General features: G+C 44.0%; 1 protein-coding gene across 1 annotated transcript in view; it reads left to right on the top strand.

Moving 5' to 3' along the window:
- The window catches only part of LOC138674679 (A.superbus venom factor 1-like), a 372,946-nt gene that overhangs the window by 63,811 nt on the left and 287,309 nt on the right, over positions 1–21,826 (top strand). Inside the window, exons 6-8 of the mRNA XM_069762494.1 lie at positions 11,822–11,904; positions 12,004–12,091; positions 21,540–21,642. Of these exons, the coding sequence (XP_069618595.1) occupies positions 11,822–11,904; positions 12,004–12,091; positions 21,540–21,642 (274 nt within the window). The remainder of the gene's footprint in view (positions 1–11,821; positions 11,905–12,003; positions 12,092–21,539; positions 21,643–21,826) is intronic.

Genomic DNA, 21,826 nt, shown 5'->3' with positions numbered 1-21,826 from the left:
TACTGTGCAGTGTATATATACAGGACAGGAGGAGTGGTACTGTGCAGTGTATATATACAGGACAGAAGCAATGGTACTGTGCAGTGTATATACAGGACAGAAGGAGTGGTACTGTGCAGTGTATATATACAGCACAGGAGGAGGGGTACTGTGCAGTGTATATATACAGGACAGGAGGAGTGGTACTCTGCAGTGTATATATATACAGGACAGGAGGAGTGGTACTGTGCAGTGTATATATACAGGACAGGAGGAGCGGTACTGTGCAGTGTATATATACAGGACAGGAGAAGTGGTACTGTGCAGTGTATATATACAGGACAGGAGAAGTGGTACTGTGCAGTGTATATACACAGGACAGGAGGAGTGGTACTGTGCAGTGTATATATACAGGACAGGAGGAGCGGTACTGTGCAGTGTATATATACAGGACAGGAGGAGGGGTACTGTGCAGTGTATATATACAGGACAGGAGGAGTGGTACTGTGCAGTGTATATATACAGGACAGGAGGAGTGGTACTGTGCAGTGTATATATACAGGACAGGAGGAGTGGTACTGTGCAGTGTATATATACAGGACAGGAGGAGTGGTACTGTGCAGTGTGCATATACAGGACAGGAGGAGTGATACTGTGCAGTGTATATATACAGGACAGGAGGAGTGGTACTGTGCAGTGTGTATATACAGGACAGGACGAGTGGTACTGTGCAGTGTGTATATACAGGACAGGAGGAGTGGTACTGTGCAGTGTATATATACAGCACAGGAGGAGGGGTACTGTGCAGTGTATATATACAGGACAGGAAGGGTGGTACTGTGCAGTGTATATATACAGGACAGGAGGAGTGGTACTGTGCAGTGTATATATACAGGACAGGAGGAGTGGTACTGTGCAGTGTATATATACAGGACAGGAGGAGTGGTACTGTGCAGTGTGTATATACAGGACAGGAGGAGTGATACTGTGCAGTGTATATATACAGGACAGGAGGAGTAGTACTGTGCAGTGTATATATACAGGACAGGAGGAGTGGTACTGTGCAGTGTATATATACAGGACAGGAGGAGTGGTACTGTGCAGTGTATATATACAGGACAGGAGGAGTGATACTGTGCAGTGTATATATACAGGACAGGAGGAGTGGTACTGTGCAGTGTGTATATACAGGACAGGAGGAGTGGCACTGTGCAGTGTATATATACAAGACAGAAGGAGCGGTACTGTGCAGTGTATATATACAGGACAGGAGGAGTGGTACTGTGCAGTGTGTATATAGAGGACAGGAGGAGTGGTACTGTGCAGTGTATATATACAGGACAGGAGGAGTAGTACTGTGCAGTGTATATATACAGGACAGGAGGAGTGGTACTGTGCAGTGTATATATATATACAGGACAGGAGGAGTGGTACTGTGCAGTGTGTATATACAGGACAGGAGGAGTGGTACTGTGCAGTGTATATATACAGGACAGGAGGAGTGGTACTGTGCAGTGTATATATACAGGACAGGAGGAGTGGTACTGTGCAGTGTATATATATACAGGACAGGAGGAATGGTACTGTGCAGTGTATATATACAGGACAGGAGGAGTGGTACTGTGCAGTGTATATATACAGGACAGGAGGAGTGGTACTGTGCAGTGTATATATATACAGGACAGGAGGAGTGGTACTGTGCAGTGTGTATATACAGGACAGGAGGAGTGGTACTGTGCAGTGTGTATATACAGGACAGGAGGAGGTGTACTGTGCAGTGTATATATATACAGGACAGGAGGAGGGGTACTGTGCAGTGTATATATATACAGGACAGAAGGAGTGGTACTGTGCAGTGTGTATATAGAGGACAGGAGGAGTGATACTGTGCAGTGTATATATACAGGACAGGAGGAGTGGTACTGTGCTGTGTATATATACAGGACAGGAGGAGTGGTACTGTGCAGTGTATATATACAGGACAGGAGGAGAGGTACTGTGCAGTGTATATATACAGGACAGGAGGAGTGGTACTGTGCAGTGTATATATACAGGAGGAGTGGTACTGTGCAGTGTATATACACAGGACAGGAGGAGTGGTACTGTGCCGTGTATATATACAGGACAGGAGGAGTGGTACTGTGCAGTGTATATATACAGGACAGGAGGAGTGGTACTGTGCAGTGTATATATACAGGACAGGAGGAGTGGTACTGTGCCGTGTATATATACAGGACAGGAGGAGTGGTACTGTGCAGTGTATATATACAGGACAGGAGGAGTGGTACTGTGCAGTGTATATATACAGGACAGGAGGAGTGGTACTGTGCAGTGTATATATACAGGACAGGAGGAGTGGTACTGTGCAGTGTATATATACAGGACAGGAGGAGTGGTACTGTGCAGTGTATATATACAAGACAGAAGGAGTGGTACTGTGCAGTGTGTATATACAGGACAGGAGGAGTGATACTGTGCAGTGTATATATACAGGACAGGAGGAGTGGTGCTGTGCAGTGTATATATACAGGACAGGAGAAGTGGTACTGTGCAGTGTATATATACAGGACAGGAGGAGTGATACTATGCAGTGTATATATACAGGAGGAGTGGTACTGTGCAGTGTATATATACAGGACAGGAGAAGTGGTACTGTGCAGTGTATATATACAGGACAGGAGGAGTGGTACTGTGCAGTGTATATATACTGGACAGGAGGAGTGGTACTGTGCAGTGTATATATATACAGGAGGAGTGGTAGTGTGCAGTGTATATATACTGGACTGGAGGAGTGGTACTGTGCAGTGTATATATACAGGACAGGAGGAGTGGTACTGTGCAGTGTATATATACAGGACAGGAAGAGTGGTATTGTGCAGTGTATATATATACAGGAGGAGTGGTACTGTGCCGTGTATATATACAGGACAGGAGGAGTGGTACTGTGCAGTGTATATATACAGGACAGGAGGACTGGTACTGTGCAGTGTATATATACAGCACAGGAGGAGTGGTACTGTGCAGTGTATATATACAGGACAGGAGGAGTGGTACTGTGCAGTGTATATATACAGGACAGGAGGAGTGGTACTGTGCAGTGTATATATACAGGACAGGAGGAGTGGTACTGTGCAGTGTATATATATACAGGAGGAGTGGTACTGTGCAGTGTATATATACAGGACAGGAGGAGTGATACTGTGCAGTGTATATATACAGGACAGGAGGAGTGGTACTGTGCAGTGTATATATACAGGACAGGAGGAGTGGTACTGTGCAGTGTATATATACAGGACAGGAGGAGTGGTACTGTGCAGTGTATATATACAGGACAGGAGGAGTGGTACTGTGCAGTGTATATATACAGGACAGGAGGAGGGGTACTGTGCAGTGTATATATACAGGACAGGAGGAGTGGTACTGTGCAGTGTATATATACAGGACAGGAGGAGTGGTACTGTGCAGTGTATATATATACAGGAGGAGTGGTACTGTGCAGTGTATATATACAGGACAGGAGGAGTGATACTGTGCAGTGTATATATACAGGACAGGAGGAGTGGTACTGTTCAGTGTATATATACAGGACAGGAGGAGTGGTACTGTGCAGTGTATATATACAGGACAGGAGGAGTGGTACTGTGCAGTGTATATATACAGGACAGGAGGAGTGGTACTGTGCAGTGTAAATATACAGGACAGGAGGAGATTTACTGTGCATTGTATATATACAGGACAGGAGGAGTGGTACTGTGCAGTGTATATATACAAGACAGAAGGAGCGGTACTGTGCAGTGTATATATACAGGACAGGAGGAGTGGTACTTTGCTGTGTATATATACAGGACAGGAGGAGGGGTACTGTGCAGTGTATATATACAGGACAGGAGGAGTGGTACTGTGCAGTGTGTGTATACAGGACAGGAGGAGTGATACTGTGCAGTGTTTATATACAGGACAGGAGGAGTAGTACTGTGCAGTGTATATATACAGGAGGAGGGGTACTGTGCAGTGTATATATACAGGAGGAGTGGTACTGTGCAGTGTATATATATACAGGACAGGAGGAGGGGTACTGTGCAGTGTGTATATACAGGACAAGAGGAGTGGTACTGTGCAGTGTATATATACAGGACAGGAGGAGTGATACTGTGCAGTGTATATATACAGGACAGGAGGAGTGGTACTGTGCAGTGTATATATACAGGACAGGTGGAGTGGTACTGTGCAGTGTATATATACAGGACAGGAGGAGTGATACTGTGCAGTGTATATATACAGGACAGGAGGAGTGGTACTGTGCAGTGTGTATATACAGGACAGGAGGAGCGGTACTGTGCAGTGTATATATACAGGACATGAGGAGTGGTACTGTGCTGTGTATATATACAGGACAGGAGGAGTGGTACTGTGCAGTGTATATATACAGGACAGGAGGAGTGGTACTGTGCAGTGTATATATACAGGACAGGAGGAGTGGTACTGTGCAGTGTATATATACAGGACAGGAGGAGTGGTACTGTGCAGTGTATATATACTGGACAGGAGGAGTGGTACTGTGCAGTGTATATATACTGGACAGGAGGAGTGGTACTGTGCAGTGTATATATACAGGACAGGAGGAGCGGTACTGTGCAGTGTATATATACAGGAGAGGAGGAGTGGTACTGTGCAGTGTATATATACAGGAGGAGGGGTACTGTGCAGTGTATATATACAGGAGGAGTGGTACTGTGCAGTGTATATATATACAGGACAGGAGGAGGGGTACTGTGCAGTGTGTATATACAGGACAAGAGGAGTGGTACTGTGCAGTGTATATATACAGGACAGGAGGAGTGATACTGTGCAGTGTATATATACAGGACAGGAGGAGTGGTACTGTGCAGTGTATATATACAGGACAGGTGGAGTGGTACTGTGCAGTGTATATATACAGGACAGGAGGAGTGATACTGTGCAGTGTATATATACAGGACAGGAGGAGTGGTACTGTGCAGTGTGTATATACAGGACAGGAGGAGCGGTACTGTGCAGTGTATATATACAGGACATGAGGAGTGGTACTGTGCTGTGTATATATACAGGACAGGAGGAGTGGTACTGTGCAGTGTATATATACAGGACAGGAGGAGTGGTACTGTGCAGTGTATATATACAGGACAGGAGGAGTGGTACTGTGCAGTGTATATATACAGGACAGGAGGAGTGGTACTGTGCAGTGTATATATACTGGACAGGAAGAGTGGTACTGTGCAGTGTATATATACTGGACAGGAGGAGTGGTACTGTGCAGTGTATATATACAGGACAGGAGGAGCGGTACTGTGCAGTGTATATATACAGGAGAGGAGGAGTGGTACTGTGCAGTGTATATATACAGGACAGGAGGAGTGGTACTGTGCAGTGTATATATACAGGAGAGGAGGAGTGGTACTGTGCAGTGTATATATACAGGACAGGAGGAGTGGTACTGTGCAGTGTATATATACTGGACAGGAGGAGTGGTACTGTGCAGTGTATATATACTGGACAGGAGGAGTGGTACTGTGCTGTGTATATATACAGGACAGGAGGAGTGGTACTTTGCAGTGTATATATACAGGAGGAGAGGTACTGTGCAGTGTATATATACAGGACAGGAGGAGTGGTGCTGTGCAGTGTATATATACAGGACAGGAGGAGTGATACTGTGCAGTGTATATATACAGGACATGAGGAGTGGTACTGTGCTGTGTATATATACAGGACAGGAGGAGTGGTACTGTGCAGTGTATATATACAGGACAGGAGGAGTGGTACTGTGCAGTGTATATATACAGGACAGGAGGAGTGGTACTGTGCAGTGTATATATACTGGACAGGAGGGGTGGTACTGTGCTGTGTATATATACTGGACAGGAGGAGTGGTACTGTGCAGTGTATATATACAGGACAGGAGGAGCGGTACTGTGCAGTGTATATATACAGGAGAGGAGGAGTGGTACTGTGCTGTGTATATATACAGGACAGGAGGAGTGGTACTTTGCAGTGTATATATACAGGACAGGAGGAGTGGTACTGTGCAGTGTATATATACAGGACAGGAGGAGTGGTACTGTGCAGTGTATATATACAGGACAGGAGGAGTGGTACTGTGCAGTGTATATATATACAGGACAGGAGGAGTGATACTGTGCAGTGTATATATACAGGTCAGGAGGAGTGGTACTGTGCAGTGTATATATACAGGACAGGAGGAGTGGTACTGTGCAGTGTATATATACAGGACAGGAGGAGTGGTACTGTGCAGTGTATATATACAGGACAGGAGGAGTGGTACTGTGCAGTGTATATATACAGGACAGGAGGAGTGGTACTGTGCAGTGTATATATACAGCACTGGAGGAGTGGTACTGTGCACTGTATATATACAGCACAGGAGGAGTGGCACTGTGCAGTGTATATATACAGGACAGGACGAGTGATACTGTGCAGTGTATATATACAGCACAGGAGGAGTGGCACTGTGCAGTGTATATATACAGGACAGGAGGAGTGGTACTGTGCAGTGTATATATACAGGACAGGAGGAGTGATACTGTGCAGTGTATATATACAGGACAGGAGGAGTGGTACTGTGCAGTGTATATATACAGGACAGGAGGAGTGATACTGTGCAGTGTATATATACAGCACTGGAGGAGTGGTACTGTGCAGTGTATATATACAGGACAGGACGAGTGGTACTGTGCAGTGTATATATACAGGTCAGGAGGAGTGGTACTGTGCAGTGTATATATACAGGACAGGAGGAGTGGTACTGTGCAGTGTATATATACAGGACAGGAGGAGTGGTACTGTGCAGTGTATATATACAGGACAGGAGGAGTGGTACTGTGCAGTGTATATATACAGGACAGGAGGAGTGGTACTGTGCAGTGTATATATACAGCACTGGAGGAGTGGTACTGTGCACTGTATATATACAGCACAGGAGGAGTGGCACTGTGCAGTGTATATATACAGGACAGGACGAGTGATACTGTGCAGTGTATATATACAGGACAGGAGGAGTGATACTGTGCAGTGTATATATACAGGACAGGAGGAGTGGTACTGTGCAGTGTATATATACAGCACTGGAGGAGTGGTACTGTGCAGTGTATATATACAGGACAGGACGAGTGGTACTGTGCAGTGTATATATACAGGACAGGAGGAGTGGTACTGTGCAGTGTATATATACAGCACAGGAGGAGTGGTACTGTGCTGTGTATATATACAGGACAGGAGGAGCGGTACTGTGCAGTGTATATATACAGGACAGGAGGGGTGGTACTGTGCAGTGTATATATACAGGACAGGAGTAGTGGTACTGTGCAGTGTATATATACAGGACAGGAGGAGGGGTACTGTGCAGTGTATATACAGGACAGGAGGAGTGGTACTCTGCAGTGTATATACAGGACAGGAGGAGTGGTACTGTGCAGTGTATATATACAGGACAGGAGGAGTGGTACTGTGCAGTGTATATATACAGGACAGGAGGAGTGGTACTGTGCAGTGTATATACAGGACAGGAGGAGTGGTACTGTGCAGTGTATATATACAGGACAGGAGGAGCGATACTGTGCAGTGAATATATACAGGACAGGAGGAGTGGTACTGTGCGTTGTATATATACAGGACAGGAGGAGTGGTGCTGTGCTGTGTATATATACAGGACAGGAGGAGTGGTACTGTGCAGTGTATATATATACAGGGGAGTGATGGTACTGTGCAGTGTATATATACAGGACAGGAGGAGTGGTACTGTGCAGTGTATATATACAGGACAGGAGGAATGGTACTGTGCAGTGTATATATACAGGACAGGAGGAGTGGTACTGTGCAGTGTATATATACTGGACAGGAGGAGTGGTACTGTGCAGTGTATATATACAGGACAGGAGGAGTGGTACTGTGCAGTGTATATATACAGGACAGGAGGAGTGGTACTGAGCAGTGTATATATACAGGACAGGAGGAGTGGTACTGTGCAGTGTATATATACAGGACAGGAGGAGTGGTACTGTGCAGTGTATATATACAGCACTGGAGTAGTGGTACTGTGCACTGTATATATACAGCACAGGAGGAGTGGTACTGTGCAGTGTATATATACAGGACAGGAGGAGTGGTACTGTGCAGTGTATGTATACAGCACAGGAGGAGTGGTACTGTGCAGTGTATATATACAGGACAGGAGGAGTGGTACTGTGCAGTGTATATATACAGGACAGGAGGAGTGGTATTGTGCAGTGTATATATACAGCACAGGAGGAGTGGTACTGTGCAGTGTATATATACAGGACAGGAGGAGTGATACTGTGCAGTGTATATATACAGGACAGGAGGAGTGGTACTGTGTGTTTATGTAACTATAGGATTAGTAATGGATAAGTGTCTTATAGATGTCTCTCCATTACTGTTGTGAATTCTGTGGTCAAGCTCCCTCCTGTGGTCATGAGTGGTACTTCGGCTGGTTCTGTCTGTGAGCTTCCTCTGGTGGATGTGAGTGGGGCTGCGGCTTCTGAGTTTCCTTCCTCAGGTGACGAGGTTAAGTCGTTAGGTGCTGCTCTATTTAACTCCACCTAATTCTTTGTTCCTGGCCTCCAGTCAATGTTCCAGTATTGGTCTTGCTCTCTCCTGGATCGTTCTTGTGACTTGTCTTCCCTGCATAAGCTAAGTTCTGCTTGTGTTACTTTTGTTTGCTATTTTTTCTGTCCAGCTTGCTATATTGGTTTGTCTTGCTTGCTGGAAGCTCTGGGACGCAGAGGGAGCACCTCCGTACCGTTAGTCGGTGCGGAGGGTCTTTTTGCGCCCTCTGCGTGGTTGTTTGTAGGTTTTTGTGCTGACCGCAAAGCTATCTTTCCTATCCTCGGTCTATTCAGTAAGTCGGGCCTCACTTTGCTAAAATCTATTTCATCTCTGTGTTTGTATTTTCATCTTTACTCACAGTCATTATATGTGGGGTCTGCCTTTTCCTTTGGGGAATTTCTCTGAGGCAAGGTAGGCTTATTTTTCTATATTCAGGGCTAGCTAGTTTCTCAGGCTGTGCCCGAGGCGCCTAGGTCTGGTCAGGAGCGCTCCATGGCTACCTCTAGTGTGGTGTGATAGGATTAGGGATTGCGGTTAGCAGAGTTCCCACGTCTCAGAGCTCGTCCTATTTATTAGTAACTATCAGGTCACTTTGTGTGCTCTTAACCACCAGGTCCATTGTGTTTCTGAACCACCAGTTCATAACACATTACTAACCCGTGGGCTTGATGTCACCGGACAATACAAAGGTGACATCAACCCTACAAAAATTACTCCACTTGCCACAGCTACAGCGCAAGTGGGAAGATGCGGGCAAAGCGTCAGAGGTGGTGCATCTAATAGATGCGCCTTTTATGGGCAGCTGCGAGTTGCAATTTTTAGGCTGACGGGTGACAATATCCATGATCCCTTACCTGCCTGAGAATAGCAGCCCTCAGCTGTCTGCTTTAGCAAGGCTGGTTGTCAAAAATGGGGGGACCCCACGACGATTTTTAAATGATTCATTTAAATATTTTTTAAATATACAGATACCGAACTTCACTGTTCAGTTTCCCCCATCTTTTATCTCTACTATTCTACTGTTTCTATTCTGTGGAAATTGATGCCACTTTAGTGGTCTGTGACAATTATCTTTTGAATTGTGGAGACTCCAAGTTGGGTCTCTCTCTGGAGGGTTGCCTGTAGCAGTATGGCTCCCAGACCGGCAGGCCTGCACTTACTTTCAGTCAACTACCTGTGTTACTTTATATTTTTCTACCAATATTACTGTATGAAACTGCCATCTGAGTGTGGTTGAAAAAAAATTGTTACATGAGGTATGAGGTCTCCCAGATAAGAAGGCTTACACTGCTCTCTTAATCGCCAAATCCTCATTAAAACTTCAATTCAAAGCTGTAAATGCTGGGCCAGACCCTGATACCTCATGCCTGGGCCATGGCTGACTGCTGCTGTGCCATTATAAAAGGTTCTACTGTGGGTCAATAAATTTTAATTAATCAGTCAACTACCTACGTTACTATTCTTACATTTTCTACCAATAGTAGTCTATGAAACTAATGCTTGTGCCACCTGAGTGTGGCTGGAATAAAAAATAAAAATTTGAGATGTTGCATGAGGTATCAGGGTTCCCAGGTAAGAAGGCTTACACTGCTGCCTTAACCACCATGTCCTCCTTGAAACTTCAATTCCAAGCTGTAAATACTGTGCCGGACCCAGATACCTCGTGCATCAGCCATGGCTGACTGCTGCTGTGCCATTTGCAAATTTCTACTGTGGGTCAATTAATACCACTTTTCATGGTGTCAGCCCCTAATCTTAGCTCTTTGGGAAGCTTTTTGTCACCCCTTAAGGTGTTGTGTTTACATTCGGTTTGGCCTCCCATTGAATCTAGTGGGGTCGGATACGTTCGCCGAACCGTTCGGTGAACGTGTTTAGCGAACGTCTAATCGTTCGGAGAATCGAACCTTGAAATATTCATTTATTCATCTCTACTGACCATGCAGCATGAGGTAACTGCATCGGGTCCTGAAACTGAGGCATGACACTATCCTAAGGATAGGTCATCAAAGTTAAAATCCCAGACAGCCTTTAAGTAGTGATGAGCGAGGGTACTCGTTGCTCGGGTGATCTCCGAGTATTTGTTAGTGTTCGGAGATTAAGTTTTTATCGCCTCAGCTGAATGATTTACAGCTACTAGCCAGGCTGAATACATGTGGGGGTTGCCTGGTTGCTAGGGAATCCTCACATGTACTCAGCCTGGCTAGTAGCTGTAAATCATTCAGCTCAGGCGATGAAAACTTAATCTCCGAACACTAACAAATACTCGGAGATCACCCGAGCGTGCTCAGGAAAACCCGAGCAACGAGTACACTCGCTCATCACTACCTTTAATGTGATCATTCTCGGTGTATGGATGCTGAAATTATTGTCAGCATATGTACTGTTTACACAGGACAATCTGCTTCCGAAAAAAGGATCTTTTAAGTTTGCTTAAAAATCAATACACCTATAAACAAAACGATAAATGAGAACGAGAGGTTACAGTGAAGGAAATAATTATTTGATCCCTTGCTGATTTTGTAAGTTTGCCCACTGACAACCAGTTGAGAAAAAATATATCAATCAGTGGTCAAACAATAATGATAATAATTAATTAATGTCAAATAAATAGCTCAAAAGGTAATAACTAGAGTTGCTAAGAATCGATTATCGCCACCTAGTGCACTGGTCAGGTCAGTAATCATGAGTCATGAGCTCTAACTCTTACCTATGGCGTCTACGGCTCTTATTGTGATTAGCTGGCCTGGTTTGCCAAAGAAGACGAGGAGCTGTTGCCACCAGGTAAGAGGCGGTTCTCACAGCTTGTGTCTAGAGGCCAGAAATGACTGACTTAGCTGATGGACTAATCCACGAGACCTGATTCGTAACACTTCTAATAAAAACATGCAAAATTAATTACTTAATACCAACCACCCATATTGGTATATATGGTAAATATACCAGTTTCAAGCACAGATTCTGAAACAAGTTTCGCCCAGCTTCATCCGGGGTTCTACTTAAAAAAATCAATTTATGTTTGGTACTTGATGGCATGTTTATAGAAGACAGTAATCAGGAATGAGCATTCCTATGAAGGATTGTTTACCAACTATAGAGACAGTGACACAGAAGATTGGTTCTAACACGGTTTCTGCTGTTTTTAATTTTTGTCTATGAAATAAAAATAAAAAGTGTGATACTGTTCTTATGCGTTTTATTGCCCTATTTATTTCCCCTGCAGCTTGGGTGTTTGGACCATATCTGCAAAATATGAAGACACTTTAGTGCAAATTGGCTCCACAAACTTTGAGGTGAAGGAATTTGGTAAGAGAATGTTACTATAGGACATGCTGGTAATATCAATTTATAGTTATAATCAGTTCTTTCAGTACTTTTAACACTATCTACTTTTTTGCTACATAGTTCCACCCTCATATGAGATTACGCTGATTCCAGAGAAGAAATATTTCTATGTGGACGATACTGAGTTTACAGTGAATATTAAAGCAAAGTAAGTACACAGAGCGAATGGAAAATAGGAGTGTCTGATTATATTTTATTATCTGGAAAGATATTAAAATAACAGCTTGTAATTACAGCTCATACTGTATCCTAGAAAAAATCTATACCTAGTGGTTGGGAGATAAACTTGGAGTAATGGATTAGTACATATGGGACTAAAAGGAGTTAATCAACCATGATAGGTTGATGATGAACAGCTGAAAAGTTGGGAGAGACGGCGGCTCACCATATCTTCATCCTTGGGTGTGGGTCAATTTGTAAAATGAGACCTGGTTGTCTCACACATGTCTGTGTATATGGAGGTGTGCAGACCTCCTGGATTGAGTGCCTTTGCTAGAGGACTATGAAGCTGGATTCTAAGCCAGGGGGGCTAACCAGCACTATTGTAGAAATTTTTACTTTGTTTCACTTTGTGCTGGACAAAGGCTTTAAGTTTTTCAGTGAAGGGGTTTAAGAAGCCTGAAATAAACCAGCCAGACATTAAATAGAAACGGTTAATGTGATACCTCAGATTGCTCCCAAGTCAGTAGCATTGTTACATTTGGTGTTAGAAGTCCGAGCAGCATTCCGAGGTGATCACCTGTGACTGCTACAGAAGTGCTGCATATCATGGGTGAAGGAGGCTATAGGCCAGGGAGCAGCATCAGAAACTATGGAGGACCTGATTAAACACCTGGTACAAGCAAATCAGGAACAGCAGCAACAGGTACAAGTATGCTGCTTGTGCAACTGGTCCACCACCAGCCACAATACCAACAACAGCAGCACATTGAATTACTCACAGAGGCAGTTTATGGCCTGGCAGCACCTCCATCTGTAATTTCAGCTGATTTTTATATCTGGAAAGCGAAGAGAAGAAAGGGTCGCCGATAAGGAAAATGGAAATTTTGGCGCTTTTGGGGGTGACAATGTCTGTCAGAGTACAACAGGTCCATCGCTGAGCATATCACCGTGACAAACCCCCTATTTCCCAAATATTTGATCTGCTGAACCTTGTCCAAAAGTCGTTGCAGCCGGAGTTCTGTAGCCCCAGTGCAGGTGGTAGTTGTAATAGACCAATTCATGCATTCCCTTCCGAGCCTGATGCAAATGTGGGTTGCACAAGGAAATCCCTGAACTCTGATGTCTTGGTCAGCTAGGTTGAAATGTATCAGGGGGTCGACAGTTCCTTCCAGTTCAAGAGAGGCCTGGATGTCTTCCTGGAGCAGAACAATATTGTATCATACAATTATTAGGTTCTGTAGAAGGACGTAGATCTGGGTATTTATTATGAGGGAATATAGGCTGAACTGGATGGACAAATGTCTTTTTTCGGCCTTACTAACTATGTTACTATGTTACTATGTTACTTGGGGTCCCATCAGAGGCTTAAAAGGGTTGGGTCATCCAAATTCCAAGGGGGTCTTGAAGGTTATGCCGATGGTTTAGCCATATTTAGCTTGCAGTGTTGGCTTTCCACCTGGCAAGGGGCTCCAAGCTTGTCCTGTGCTTGTCCTGTAAAAGTGAATGGTCTGCAAATGACTGTGCTATTAGACTAACTCTAAAAGAAAAGTTCAATAATATAATTGTTACAAACTGCATAACACAGGAGTCGGGTGCTAACACCAGATTTCCTTATTTTATATACATGGGGACTTATTGTACTGTGTTACTTAGGTCAGAAAGGAAACAGTGGAGCAATAGTTGGTACCAAGACCCTATAGATGGACGGTGAAAGGATAGGGCCCATTCACATGTATGGGGTGGCCATCTAGGTGTTTACAAAACCCAATAATGGGTCAGGTGGAGGTTTTATTGGCCCGGATGTCACCAGGAAATCCTAAGGTACTGCAAATCCTGTTCCACCTGCTAGTTAACTGCTCCCACCTCTCACTTCTGTAAACTCCTCATTCCACTACCCATCAAGGCATGGCAAGAAAGAGACCCTTCTGAAACTCCATGTTTGCTGGTTCAGTCAGAAGTGGACATTGAAGACATCACAATAGCCAAGACACTGTTGAAGGCCCAAAAACAGCAATGCTTTGAATTGCTATATGAAAACCAGGACGTGTTCTCAGATTTACCGGGGTGTACAATGTCATAGAACAAGAGGTTCTGAGAGAATCCCATGTGCATGTGAATTAGAATCCCTACTGAATTCCAGATGCCTGCCAAAAACTGATCTCCGAGGAAGTGAAGCACATGCTAAATCTCTGGATCATTGAAGAACCTAAGAGCGGGTGGTCTACTCCGATTGTCCTTGATCCAAATCCCGATGGAGGATAGAGATTCTGTAATGATTATCAGAAGCTGAATGAAGTCTCCAAGTTTGACGCATATCTGATGCCGCGTGTTGATGAGCTGATTGAGAGACTTGAGTCGGCAAGGTACATAACCACCTTGTATCGAACAAAGGGATATTGGCAAATCCCCATATCACAAGAAGCCAAGGAGAAAACTGATTTCTCTATGCCCGACGGTTGCTTCCATTATGTTTGGATTCCGTTTGGACTGCAGGAAGCTCTGGCCACCTTCCAGAGCACCACTGACCGGATCCTCACACCCCATAAGAATTACGCTGAGGCATACCTGGATGATATTGTAATCTTCAGCCTAGATTGGGGAAGTCATTAGAGAAAGGTCCAGGCAGTGTTTGATGCTTTCAGGAAGGTGGGGGTCTCTAAAAATAAAACAAAAATGTGCCATATGGAAAGAGGAGGTCAGAAACCTTGGAAATGTAGTAGACAGAAGCAAAATCAAACCCCAGATCAATAAAGTAGATGTAATCCAGAGCTGTCTGAATCCACTTAAAAAAACAAGTTAGGGTCTTTTCTGGGAATCATAAGGTACTACAGGAGGTTCATTCCAAATTTTGCCATGGTGGCCGCACCCCTGTCCGACCTCTGAATGGACGTCGGAGGTGGAGACAGCCTTTCAAAAACTGAAAGTAGCTCTGTGTAAGCATCCTGATTTCCCCTGTTTTTAAGAAGGAATTTGTTCTCCAAATGGACGCCTAAGGCTTGGTTCACATTGCATTCAGGGGCAACGTTAAACGGAGTACGTTACACCGCGGCATAACGCGGTGTAACGTACTCCGTTAATGCCGCCATTGAATGCAATGTCGGACGCATCGCCTAGTGCACGCCCAGAATGGGCATGCGCTAGTGATGCACTGTCATTGAGTGATGGACCCGAGACACTGGCTGCAGCGTTTCCGGGGACCGTCACTGCTAGCGCAGATGGAGCTAGCAGAAGCTCCATCTGCGTTAGCACTTGCACTAGCAGCAGCCCGTTAGCGTATGTGCTGAACGGGCTGCTGCAAACGCAATGTGACCATAGCCTAAGAAGTCGAATTAGGAGCAGTCCTTTCTCAGGAGTTACACGAAGAAAAGCATCCTGTTCTCTATCTGAGTAGGAAACTGTTGGCATGTGAGAAAAATTATCCCATTGGGAAAAAGTAATGCTTGGCCATAAAGTGGGTGGTGGATACATTATGATTCTATCTGTTTGGGAAAAAATTTTGATTAGTGTCAGACCATGCTCCACTTAGGTGGATAAGGGTTTTTAGCCCTGAACAATTTCCACTGCCATGTGGAACATAGAGTCGGGAGTTGCATGATAATGCCGATGCCCTCTCAAAAATCCCATGTCTAGTTGTAGAAGGTGCCAAGCCCATGAGTTTAGACAGAGGGGGAGGTATATTAGGTTGCTTTAGAGCACCTAGTGCATGGGAAAAACTTAAAGTAAAGCTTTTGTACAATGGGATTAAAAGAAGTTAATCGGCCATGACAGGTTTATTATGAGCAGCTGAACAGTTGAGAGAGACGGCTGCTCACCATATCTCCACCCTTGGGTGTGGTTTACTTTGTAAAGTGATACCTGTTTCTCTCACACATGTCTGTGTGTATGAAGGTGTGCAGATCTCCTGGATTAAGTGACTTTGCTAAAGGATTAAGAAGCTGGACTCTAAAGGTACCTTCACACTGAGCAACTATAGAACGATAACGATAGCGATCTGTGACGTTGCAGCGTCCTGGATAGCGATATCGTTGTGTTTGACACGCACGCAGAAATCAGGATCCTGCTGTGACATCGCTGGTCCAAGCTAGAAGGCCAGAACTTTATTTCGTCGCTGGATCACCCGCTGACATCGCTGGATCGGCGTGTGTGACGCCGATCCAGCGATGTCTTCAATTGTAACCAGGGTAAACATCGGGTTACTAAGCGCAGGGCCGCGCTTAGTAACCCGATGTTTACCCTGGTTACCATTGTAAATGTAAAAAAAAAAAAAACTACAACATAAATTAAATTGTGGTGTCTGTCGCGTCCCCCGGCGTCAGCTTCCCTGCACTGTGTCAGCGCCGGCCGGCCGTAAAGCAGAGCACAGCGGTGACGTCACCGCTCTGCTTTACGGCCGGCGCTTACACAGTGCAGGGAAGCTGACGCCAGGGGACGCGACAGACACTGGAATGTAAGTATGTAGTGTTTTTCTTTTTTACATTTACAATGGTAACTAGGGTAAACATCAGGTTACTAAGCACGGCCCTGCGCTTAGTAACCCGATGTTTACCCTGGTTACCCGGGGACTTCGGCATCGTTGGTCGCTGGAGAGCTGTCTGTGTGACAGCTCTCCAGCGACCAAACAGCGACGCTGCAGCGATGCTGCAGCAATCGGCATCATTGTCTATATCGCTGCAGCGTCGCTTAATGTCACTGTACCTTAAACCAGGAGGGCTAACCAGCACTATTGTATGGAGTTGTTGCTTTATGTTTCACTTTGTACCGGACAAAGGCTGTATTTAAGTTTTCCTGTGATGTGGGTTATGAGAGCTGAAAAACAACAGCATGACTTTAAATAGATATGGTTCCTGTGATACCTTCCAACTGAGTAGCATTGTCACAGTATATATAAACACAAAAAATGTCATCAAATTAATAATCCAATGAACAAAAAAAAACATCAAAAATGAAAAACAAAAACACACATGAAAAATGCATCAATAGCCCAATGGTGTTCTGGTCGCCAATTACAGGATGCAAAGATCCTAACATTTCTTCGATGAATAAGAAGCAGAAAAGCAAATTTCCATGATGTGTAAGACTAAAATGCCTGGCAACATCTGAAGCATTATGCTAATTATTCTCAATATTTTAAAGACGACCTTCTATCACCCAAATAATAGCTTTATTAAAAATCTACTATATAATTGTCTAATGGTCACTTCCGTCTGTCTGTCTGTCTGTTTGGCACGGATATTCATTGGTCGCGGCCTCTGTCTGTCATGGAAATCCAAGTCGTTGATTGGTCGCGGCAAAACAGCTACGACCAATCAGTGACGGGCACAGTCCGGACGAAAATGGCCGCTCCTTACTCCCCGCAGTCAGTGCCCAGTGCCCGCATACTCCCCTCCAGTCAGCGCTCACACAGGGCTAATGCCGGCAGTAACGTCCGCGTTATGCTGCGGGTAACGCACTCTGTAACCGCTGCTATTAACCCTGTGTGTCCCCAACTTTTTACTATTGATGCTGCCTGTGCGGCATCAATAGTAAAAATATCTAATGTTAAAACTAATAAAAAAACTAAAAACCTGCTATTCTCACCCTCCGTCGTCCGACGATGCGCTTGCGCCTGCCGCCATCTTCCGTTCCCAGCGATGCATTGCGAAATTACCCAGAAGACTTAGCAGTCTCGCCGGAAGATGGCGTCAGCCGCGTGCGTATCGCCGGAGCTTCGGTGGATTCCAGGGGGTGAGTATATAACTATTTTTTATTTTAATAATTTTTTTTAACAGGGATATCGTGCCCACACTGCTGTATACTACGTGGGCGCGGGGCTGGTATATACTACATAGGCAGTGTTATATACTATGTGGGCTGTGTTCTATACTGCGTGGGCTGTGCTATATATTACGTCTCCAGTGTTATATACTACTTGGCCTGTGTTATATACTATGTGGCTGCTATATACTACATAGGCAGTGTTATATACTATGTGGGCTGTGTTCTATACTGCGTGGGCTGTGCTATATATTACGTCGCCAGTGTTATATACTACGTGGCCTGTGTTATATACTATGTGGCTGCTATATACTACATAGGCAGTGTTATATACTATGTGGGCTGTGTTCTATACTGCGTGGGCTGTGCTATATATTACGTGGACAGTGTTATATACTGCGTGGCCTGTGTTATATACTACGTCGCCTGTGTTATATACTGCGTGGCTGCTATATACTGTGTGGGTTGTTATATAGTACGTGGCTATGTTATATACTGCGTGGCCACTGTTATATATTGCGTGGCCTGTATTAACGCATCGGGTATTCTACAATATGTATGTATATAGCAGCCACATAGTATATAGCACAGGCCAAGGAGTATTTGTCTGCCTATACTACATGGCTGCTATATACTACGTGGCCTGTGCTATATACTATGTGGCTGCTATATACATACATAAATACATATTCTAGAATACCCGATGCTTTAGAATCGGGCCACCAATTAGTTAAATATAATTGTGTGTTTACTTATTTTTGATCAATACTAATTTCTTTGAAAATCAGGACCTAAGTAAAAATCTTTGCTTTTTATACTTATTTTTCATCTTTTGGATGGCATGGCTTCTCACTTATCCCTCTACATCTCACGTGCTTCTAATGTGCATGTGCAGGTCGGAAAACCAGAAGTGCACTGCTCTCGTGGAAACACTGATACTTTATTAGAAGTTTTTTCCCTGCCTGTCTACAACTTCACTGTCTACAGTTGTCACACTGGTCTGTGAACTGATTGGAGTGAAAATTATATGGCCAGAGCAAATACCAGTGTGATGATGATAGATAATGAAGCTGCTGACAGGACGGGACAACTGTAATATAATTGTTATGCTAGTGTAGCTACTCACTGGGGATAATAGATAAAGCTAACTACAGCAACTGACCCTGCGGTTCCTGAACTGACTAGAGATCCTGAGCCTGCAGTCCCTTGTGGCTAGCCCTAACAGCTCCAGCAGCCCTAACACAGACTAGAAGATGGCAACTTGGACCTGTGCTGCCTAAAAGGCAGTCGAGCGCTTCATGCGCCTCCTAAAGAACCGGAAGGCAGAGCAGAGTGTGAATTACCTAAAAAAGGGAAAGTGTGCTGAAAACAGTAATGATCCCAAAGTGAATAAAATAAACCTTGAAATACAAAATAAAGTATAAAGTATGTACTGTTCGAAAATATGTCGCCTAATTCTTAAAAAGAAACAGAAAATAGTTGCAGAGCAAAGAACAGACACAGTGAAGAGAAAAAACATAGCTGAAAATTGACTGAAACTACAGCAGAATGGCTGAACATCCAAATGAGAATATTACCAGCAGGAAATGCCAGCAAAGGGACAGTATATAAAGCCGCACCAGAAAGGTGATAGGACAGACAAATGAAAACACCTGTGTTAAGCTAAACACACTGCAGCCAGAATAGCAGAACCTAAACGCGTGGAAAAAAGGTGTCTTTTTAGTGGCTTGGCAGACACAGAAGCCATCCCCAAAACACAGGCTCACAGGTTCAAACCCAAGATTTCTTATTGCTGGTGGAGCGGCGTTGACCGGTCTTCTAATAATGTGCAACGATGTTCCAGAGACTTCCTGATTGCTTTACTCACTAAGCAATGGGATCCCGCAAGTAATCATGTAATCTCACTGCTTAGTGAGGAGAGAGTTCAAGAATATGCTTTCAGGGCTCCTGGAGACAGCGCTGCACTTTCAAAGAAGACAAATGATTGCCACTCCACCAGTAAAGAGTATATTATAGTTGTCCTTGACATCCAGCAGCTTCTCTCACTCTTTCTTGTAAAATGTTGAATAACATTATGGGGCCAATTCATTACAGCTTTACACCACAGAAGTAGCAAAAAAGCATTAAAACGTTAGAAAATGTTGTTACAAAAATTGTGACTTTTGCAGTTTTCATGCCAGTTTTAATCTACTCTGCCAGCGCTGGTGGGGCTGGGGACAAGCCTGGCAGGACCAGGAGTTGTCACACCCACCTGTCAAATTCATCAAAAAAGCAGGCTGTCGGGTGTCACGGGATCAGGGGCTACTTCCCTTTTCCTAACACTAGAGGGCATGCTAGCTCGCCCTGCTATCCTAATTACTTCTGATGGTGAAGATGCCAGGGTCACATACCTTGCCATAACTCCTGAATCTGCCCTCCGTCTATACCCTTTCACCACCCAGGGAAGAGGGGAGTAGTAGTGTACTGTAATACACCAACCAGACTAACAAGGTAATACAAACAGGGGTAACGGAAAATACCAAACATACAAATATACATACTGTACATGTAACGGAGGTATACATTGGGGAGTGGAGAATGGAGTTAAACCAAAGTAGGAGAAGAAAGGGATTTATCACACACTCAAAGCCAATCAACAGTGACGGATAAATCCACTAACCGCTTACTCAAATAACCACCAACAGCAACCTCCAGCCATGTAGCAAAAGCTATCTCTGACAATGTGTGTTAGTTAGGACCCATATTATATAGGATATGGGAGTGGCTAACAGTGCACAGCTGTGAGTCTAAGCTCCAGGAGCTCTCAACATGGCCGATTTAAACCCTGCACTGTCCAAAGAAATTTACTTTTATTATGAAGGTGAAGTGCTTCTGTTCAGCGCAGGAGTAGAAGAAATCAGATGCTATGGTCTTCTGGCTCATCTGTGTCACGGTAAACCTGTGACATGGGCATTTTATAAGCCAGTCCTTGACTGGAGCAGCATTTTTTGTGCAGCTCACAAAGGCGCATCTCACTCAGAAGCGCCAAATTCATGAACCGGTGTGTTCTTCTTAAGCACCTTTTTCATGCTAATTTTTTTTGTGGCAAACAGAAGCTCTCTGGGATGTTTTACATACTGTATGAAAAGTGTTATGGACAACGTTATCAAAATCGCCACTCTGATTTAATTTATATTTCTGGTTTTAAACCTGGGTTTCTTACCTAATTTCGGATGTGCATGCTCATCTAATTTTGTGCATTCTCCTTTGATTGCTTTGGTGGTGTTTCTCGAATGTGAAGTGTTTGCAAATAAAATAATATTTCCTGAATTGGGTTTGCGATGCAATGATGCGTGAACCTATTTGTTCAAGCTATTACCTACTAACATATCCAAAAATAAATTGTTATTGTCATAGACTCATCAGCTAGAGGGTCCATTTAGACAGGTGGCTTGTTCATCGGGTGATGGCCGACCTAGTTAGACAGGCCTACTGTACATCAGGAACAAGCATTCCCATGAACACTCGTTGCCAACTATCGGATTGTGTAAATGAGCCCTAAGCATGAGTCTTTCAGATTAGTGATGAATATCTGTATATTATGTTTTAGTTATGAGTGATATTTCCATTGTGTAGTACATCAGACAACTTTATAGCTTACGACATCACTATCATTTCTCTGGTTTTCTCTTCGTTGTCAGGTTCCTCCATGGAGGTCCTGTAAATGGCATGGCCTTTATAATATTTGGGGTCAATAAAGATGCTGTAAAGACCAGTTTACCAAATACCCTGAGACAGATTCCGGTGAGAAAATTATATCTTTTAATCCAGAACGTGTTTCTTTCTTTATAAAAAAAAAAAAGAATGATAGAATCTCCTGATTCTGAAGCTTTTACAGTTTTCCCTTTTTTTTTTTTTTTTTTCAGCCACTATTGTTTGCTGATCTTTTAATCAAAGGATATATATAGTTTTAAGTAACTTTACAGAA

The sequence above is a fragment of the Ranitomeya imitator genome, chromosome 4 (genome assembly GCF_032444005.1).
Source record: "Ranitomeya imitator isolate aRanImi1 chromosome 4, aRanImi1.pri, whole genome shotgun sequence".
In the NCBI taxonomy this organism is placed as follows: Eukaryota; Metazoa; Chordata; class Amphibia; order Anura; family Dendrobatidae; genus Ranitomeya; species Ranitomeya imitator.
This window is presented reverse-complemented; position numbering and strand designations above follow the sequence as displayed.